This window comes from Agelaius tricolor, unplaced genomic scaffold, assembly GCF_023055355.1.
Source record: "Agelaius tricolor isolate 1412-34295 unplaced genomic scaffold, bAgeTri1.0.p SCAF_62, whole genome shotgun sequence".
NCBI classification, from domain to species: domain Eukaryota; kingdom Metazoa; phylum Chordata; class Aves; order Passeriformes; family Icteridae; genus Agelaius; species Agelaius tricolor.
In genome coordinates, this window is record NW_027269322.1 from 839,371 (window position 1) to 847,025 (window position 7,655).

A 7,655-nucleotide genomic window follows, 5' to 3' on the forward strand; every position below is an offset into this window, starting at 1 on the left:
AAAGGAACAGGGACCAGTTTACACTGAACCCCAGCTGCAGTGAACAGGGATTCTCACTGCCCCCACCACAGGGAATTACTGGTCACACTACTGCAGGAACAGCTGGGAAAGCACCAGGCAGCACCAGGGATGCAAGAATGAACTTACTAAGTACCTGCATAGCCCAGCCAAAAACCTTTATGCAAAAAGAAATCCCAACACTGATCTATTAGAAACGGCTTTCATACATCTCTTCCAAAGGAAAAAGAATTTTGTCTCAAAGTTATGAGCAAGAGAAAATAACAAGGCCCTGATACTTGGACTTCAGAGACGCAGCTGAAGCTATGCAACATCCAAAAGAAAACCTTTCATAAGAGACTAATAAAAGATGAACCTTTGTATCCACTTTGTATCCATGAAAACACAGTACTACTTACAAAACCTAATAAAAAAATCCTAGCAATTCTACTTTGCAAACAGTAGCCTGAGCTCCTGGTAATATACAAAAATATGGATAAAAACACAAATTGAAGACTCATAATCAATACCCATCCTTCCACTCCACCACATGCAGACCGGCAGTGTTAGAGATACCTCCTACCACTTATCTACCAAGGCATCACTAACTTGTAGACAAGAACCAAAATCCTTTTCCCATCCACTGCTTTGGATGATTAGTCATTCCCTAAACCAGCCTAAAGCAAACATCATTACATTTCTTCTCATTCCTTCACACTGGAATGCCAAGGCAAATCTGGTTGTGTGCTCATCTTTAGCAGATGCTGGTTCAGAGCCCAGCTGAAGTCTCTGAAGCAGCACAGACAGTGAGCTGCACAAGTGATACCACCCAGCCCACCAGGAAGGGACAAAACCATCAACTGTGCTCCTTTATCCATCCCTGCAGGGCACAGCTGAAACTCCAAACGATCTGCTTGGCCTCCAACTGCTCCTAGGGGCGTAATAGGAATATTTAGGAGCAGGCTGTTGAGAACTCAGAGACTTGGAGAATTCTGTTTACTCATAACTCAGTGTTCTCTGCAATGGGACTATTAATGAATCTCAGAAGGACTTAATGGGAATGCTGCAGTGTAGCATTTGTTAAAATTCCCTGTCACTAAAAACAAATGAGGATATGCTGAAAAACACTGGAAAAGTTGAAGATAAACTTCTGTTACAACACATATATAGATATAACCAGATGGACTTAACACAAGCAGTTCATCTCTTCTCTTTCTCAATTTGATTTCACTAATATTCTGTTCTGTTTCATTTATCTTAAAAACGCAAAGAGACACAACAAAGAACTTGACAAAACTTGCTGAGAAAAAACAACTCCTCCGGCTAGCATTATCAATGTACAAAGTTTATAGATTTCACACTGTTTGTTTAAGATACCCATATCTATAATCACATATATTCATCTTCCTTTCCCCAGACTTCCCCCCCACAGATAAAAGTACATTCAAAAGCCTCCTCCAATGAGTCAGTTAAAAATACACATCTGAATCATAAGTATATTCTGAATACAACTCTAAAGCCAAGGGGGATACTATTAATACATATAACTAAAGACACAGCCTTGGCTAGCTGCATTTATTAATATCTTGTCTATTCCACTTAACTACAGCTGCTGCCACAATGCTTCTCCTGCCACTATCCCTTATCTGTTTCTTTGGTTTTAAAATGAAATCTTTAAGTATATCAGCTACTCTGTCTTCTGGCCTAGTTTTATAGTTGTGAAGATTTTTGTTAAAAGTTAATATTCAAGTATATTAGCTACTACATTCCATCTCTTTTTTAAAGTTTCTGGAGATTTCACTTTCCTGTAAAAGACAAAATATAGTCTTTTAAACCTTAGTATTTAAAGAAAGAAAATGAGGTAAAGTTACCTTTTTCCTACATATACCCTGTGCTTACATGCACAACTAACTGCACAAAAACTGTTTCTAATATTCAGTGTTGTTATTTGCTTCCCAGTTCTACTCAAGAATACCATTGAAGGATCAGCACCTCATTTTGCTAAGCTCCACAAAAACGGAGCCCTTGCCTGACAAACCTTCCCGTGAGGACACACGACGGAACAGGTAAATGTAACAAACACTGACGTTTGACGAAAACTCCGGGAAGGGTCTGAGTAATTTATCAGAACTGCAAAACTGTCAGAAAAGTTGGCAAAATGTGTACCTGCTCAGGAAACAAAGTTTCTGCTGGTACTACTCTACCAGTAGCTGTTTCCAAACATTTTATGCCATCACTTGAACTCCTTCCTCCGCACAGTATCGCTCCAACTTGACACGTGTCATTCGCCTATCGCTGCAGGACAGAGGCTTCGCCTTCCTCTTTCTCTCGGGCTCTTATCTCTAGCCTATGGCCAAAACCAAGCCTGTCCCCTTCTCCCTACAGCAGGGGAGAGATGAGGGGCCCAGAGCCGAGGAAACAAGCCACTGCTCGACCCGTTCCCTCGGGCAAACACCGCGGGCACTGTCGCCCGTTCTGCCCCGCTCCTGGAGCCGGCCCCTCGGCCGAGGCCCGCCCGGTTGCCGGGGCCGGCTCCCTGCTCTGCCCCTCGGCGCGGGCCTTCAGCCGCAGCCCCGCGGGCCGGCAGGAGCGGCCGCGCTGCCTCCAGCCCCGTGACACCGGAGCGGCCCGGCCCGGCCCGGCCCCGCCGCGCAGGCCGGGCTGCCCGTATGCCGCGGCACGGACAGGTGCAGCCTTCGGGCCGCCCGGGGCCGTGCGCAGCCCGGGCTCAGCTCCAGCCTCCTCCTCCTCCCCTGGCCAGCCCCTTTACCCGCGCACCACCATCACCCCCGGCCCCGCACAAAGACAGGCCCGCGCCCGCCGGGCCGCGCACCGAGGGAGCGGAGCGGAGCCGAGCCAGGCCGGGCCGGGCCTCCTCCACTCCCTCCTCGGGCGGCGCCGGTGCCCCGGGCCTGCTGCCCGCCGCCGTGGCCGCCGCCTCCATCTCCCGCCTCACCTCTTTGGGGACGAGCTGGTTCTCCTCGCTGGGCACCATGGCCGGCGGCGCGGCGCGGAGCCCGCAGCAGGCTGAACCGAGCGCCGTCGTCAGCAGCAGCGGGAGGCGGGGGGACGCCCGCGGCTCATCCTCCCCCTTCTTCTCCTCCTCCTGCTCCTCTTCTTCTTCTTCCTCTTCCACCTCCTCCTCCTCTTCCTCCACTTCCACCTCCTCCGCTCCCGCGGGCAGCGCCGCGGCCCCGCCCCGCCGCCAATCCATGGCAAAATGGCCGCCGGCGCGGGTCTCGCGAGAGCCGCCCCACCCCGGGCTCGCTGCGTTCCGCCGCGCTCATCGCCCCCTGCCCGGCCGCGGCGGGTCCTGGTCCTGCTGCCCCTGCCTGGCCCGGCCGAGCCGCGCGGTGTTCACCGAGCACGAGCGGCGGTGTTGGAGCCGCAACGCGGAACCTCCGTGGGCGGCCGGGCCAGAGCTGCCCCGTGCACGGGTTATCCATGGTGCCGGGCCGCCGTGGCTGCCCCGTCACGTTATCCTGCCCTGGGGAGCGGCATGGGGCGCCCGGGCCTGCGGGGGAGCAGGGAGGCATTAAAAGGAGCGGGCGCTGTCTGCGGACGTATTTAGGGAAAGACTGCACGTGCCGCGGTGGTGTTCGGTCATGGGGTGGCCTGGATGACCTCAGAGGTGTTTTCTAAGCTAATTGAGGCCGCGCAAATGCAGCAGTGGGAGGCGAGCGGGGAGGGAGCGTGCCGGGGCCGCTGCCCCAGCTGCGGCTCGGGGCTCGTCGGCACATGGCCGAGGCCGCGCTCGGAGCCGGGCCGGCCGGGGGCGCTCAGGGAGCGGGGCTCGGGGCCAGTCTCGGAGCTCGTCAGCAGCCGGCCATGGGCGCCCTCGGAGCGCCAGGCCCCGCCACACGAGTGCCCTCGCAGCGCTGCCCCAGCCGCCCCTGCCGGAGCCCCTTGGTGCAGGGCCACCGGAGGCTATCTCCGTGTGATTCCCTTGCTCCGTTACAGTGCTGGTGCCAGCTGGAGTGGACGCGTCAGCACAGCCCGCTCCCGCTGGCATGCCAGCCCGTACTGGTGCCCAGAAGTTGTTCCTTGAAGTCATGCGATGGAGTTCAGCATGTGCTCGCTGTAAATCCGAGGTTGATAGCTCGTTTTCAAACGGAGCGCAAGGCTGTTTCTGTGGCATTGCTTAATTGCTGGGTTTTGTCCACAACAAGCTGAACTATATCTGGTTTTTTGTGCCACCTGAAACACACTAAAAGCCAAAATACTAGAATGACTAAAACGCACACTTAGAGGGAAAGTAGTTGATGTCTACTTCACTGCAAAATAGTTTGTAAATGAAAAGCATTCTACTTGGCTAATGAAGGATGCTATTTGGTAGCTGTACGTTTCTGCACAACTGTTCTTCTTATTATTTTAGTGTCCTCTTGTGGAAAAATGCAGTACTGAGGATAGGTTTTGGTTTGTGTCCATGAAGTTTTGGAGTTTGGGGTAATTTTTGAAACGCATTGTACTGGAGGCTACTGAAGATTTGATAAAGTTGAATGATCTCATCTCCCTTTTCATGTTCAAAGTGTGTAACTTTGTCAGGTTCCTCTGCTTTCTCAGAGATAAGTGGCAGCTTTTAGAATTAGGATATGTTGTTAGTGTTTCTATCCATATAGTATATTAATGCTTCAAAAAAAGGCTTCAAAATGGTAATTTCTGAAAATATCATCAGTGGTTTTATTTTCATCTTTCAAGTATGCTGGGGAAATGCTATGTTTCTGGCTTTGTTGTGGTTTGTTTGTTTTTTCTTAAATTTTTGCTCCTTGACTTAAGCACAGGAATCCTCTCATTGAAAAACTTAAAGCAGTTTTAAAATATGTTTCTAACCTCTTTTGCATTGTATAACTTAATGGGTTCAAGTTGTTTACCTTGTAAAGGTCAGAGGGTTCTTTGGCACAGGAGTTCTTGCCCCGTGGGTTTGAAATATGTTGGACCTGAAAGCCCCTCATCTTAGACCTTTGAGCTCTATTATGATAAAATCAAGTACTGAGACAGGAACCTGCAAGTCCCTTGCTGTTAATGTTACTTCATGTTAGCACGGGGTTTTGTAGAGCTGCCCCTCTACAGGAGGAAGAAAAATATTTAAAATACTAGGGGTTTTAATAGGAAAGGCAGTGTGAAATGAATGAACTCATGTAATTCTGAAAAGGGGTGTTTTACTCATGCTTATCAGCTGTGTTGTGCATTAAAAGGTTTGGGATTTAGTTGGGGTTTTATTTGAGGGGGACTTTTGTAAGCATCTAGGTATGAGAAAAGGTGCAGAAGTGAGAAATGCTGTCAAGATCTGTAGCTGCTTGAAGGAGCACAGCTGCCTGGTGATCTCCAGTTGTCCAGAGGTGCCCAGAGACTCAGGAGATCAGTGAGCAGGTGCTTGAGTTGAAGAGCCAGAACTGAGCCAAGCTCCCAGTGCAAGGGATCCAACCACTGAAGCAAAACTGTGTGTGTCTGAGTGCCTGCTGTAATTCCCCTCTCCCTCCACTCTGGGGACACACCCCACAAAACCTCTCAGACTTGGAGGATTCTTCCTCTGGGTTGTAAGGAATCCAGAATTCAGGGACAAGAAGCTTTCAGAGATGTTACTTTGGAAAGTTCTTTTGACTCTCTAAAATGTGATGATCTTACATGTTTGCTGCCGTTTGTGCATAACAAGGGAAAAAGCTGCACAACTCAATGACTTTTTGAAATATATTGTTCTATTAGAATAAAGAGGTGGCTACCACAAATATATGCCTGCTAGATAAGAATCAGGAGTTGTTTTTTTAAGAAATACTTTGTTAGATCCTCCTGTCAACCTTTAAAACTGTGCAAACATCCAGTGTAGCATGTGTGCATAAAACATCTTTAATGGAGTAATAATCTCTAGTTAATAATTAAATCTCCAGGAGCTTTTGTAATTTGTGGATGCTACAATATTTAATGTCTTTATGTGAGACTTCTTAAAGAGGAATATTCAGTATTTGAGTTTCATGAAGCGAATCCTGGCCTTACATAAAGGCTCATTTAATACAGCACAGGGTTAACTTGTTATTAATGTTGAAGGAGAAAAACTGATGTCTCAGACTGCAGTTGATTCTGGATTTGCAGGTACAGGTAAATTTGTTGGGCTGTTGATTGTCAAACTTGCTCAGAGACACATTAATGAGAGTCACAAGTGCTGCAGTGTGTCAGTTTTCAGTCAGTGCAATGCTTGTCTAATGTATGCACTGGAATAATGGAAATGCAGTTATGCACTGTCAGTGTGCTAAAGTAAATAGCAAACCTCTATTTTAAAGGATGCTGAACTTGTAAATTAGTCTGTAGGAATGGGATGCCTCTTCAAAGATTGTGCACTTCTCATTCCTCCTTCTCTGTAAGGAGTCACTGAATCTTGTCCCAAGATTTGACAAATAATTAATAAAGTTTTGAAGAAAGTTCTAAGAATGAAATGGAATGTTGCCATCTAGCTCTTTCATATGTGCAGTTAGATGCTGTAAACTGATGTCTTTGCCAAAGAAATGTTAGCCTACCTCTTTGAAATGGAAAGTCTATGGAAAGAGGACTGTGTAGATTAATGCCATGGATTTGGGATGTCTTCTCTGAAAGTCCTGGTTTTGATTTTTCAAATAGGCTGTCAGTGGGATGTCCATGTCCTGTTTCAGAGGTAGAGCCAACTTGCTTGGTTTTTTCTGTATTGTCCTGTTAAAAACACCCAACCAAACAAAACCACAAAAAAACCTCCTTCCCACCAACCAACTAAAAAAACCCAAAAAATCTCTAAACCCTCAAAACCCCTAAAGCTGAAGTTTGCAGTCCTTGGCAAGGTGCTGCCATTTCCCCCAAATGTCCCAGCCCTTGTGTGTTTGCCAGCAGTGGCAATGTTCACTCAGAGCTCATCTGCACTGTCAGCACTCTTAGAAAATACAGCTCAAGGCCTCTTCCCTTTTCAATCTTTGGCAATGCCACATCTGCTGATAGAAGAGATGTGTGAAAGTTCAGGATATCGTAGTCCAGCAGGTCATTGCACTGCTGATTACTTTGCTGTTTGAGCCTCAAGTAACTTTTCCCCCATTGCACAGCAAAATTTGGAGTATTTCTCTGAAAATCTGCCTGTACCATCCAGTCCTTTCAATAAGGAAAGTTAAAAACATAATCAGTAAATTCAGCCCTTATATGGATGGTGGGGAGAACTAATAGGAAGAATAAATAGAATTAGTAGAAGTAAAAAAGAGAAAGTTCTAGAATTCAGCATCTTCAAATGGCCTTTTTACGAGATGATAATCTCTTTGATTTTAGCTCCTTGAGTATGAAACACATCAATAAAAGGCTAAAGAGCAAATTAAGGTACTTGAAAAAAGAACACTAATTATTTTTAATTATTCTGTATCTGTTAAAATGCTTTTATATTTTAGTATTTTAGACTGTTTCTTGAATGTGTTAAGTACTTGAATCAAGACACTAATTTAAAGATAAAAAAATTTAAAATTACTTTCTATTATATGTATTTTAAAACCCCCATATAGACTTTTGTGTCTGAAGATGAATATTTTGAAGCAGAATTTTAGAAAGTAAAGAATTAATTTGAAAGATTTGAGAATGGAGGGGAAAATTAAAACATTAAATGGGAGATATACTATGGAAAAAGTATTATTTTGCTTTAGAGGGACCAGTATTGCAGG

The 7,655-nt window shown here is 46.5% G+C and overlaps 1 protein-coding gene across 3 annotated transcripts in view; it reads right to left on the reverse strand.

Annotated features, from left to right (window-relative positions):
- USP47 (ubiquitin specific peptidase 47) overlaps nt 1–3,205 on the reverse strand; it is a 51,512-nt gene extending 48,307 nt beyond the window's left edge. For all 3 annotated transcript variants that reach the window (XM_071456602.1, XM_071456603.1, XM_071456601.1), the window contains exon 1: nt 2,954–3,205. In XM_071456602.1, coding sequence (XP_071312703.1) covers nt 2,954–2,992 — 39 coding nt within the window. In that variant the 5' untranslated portion in view covers nt 2,993–3,205. The remainder of the gene's footprint in view (nt 1–2,953) is intronic.
- Nucleotides 3,206–7,655: the final 4,450 nt, after the last annotated feature.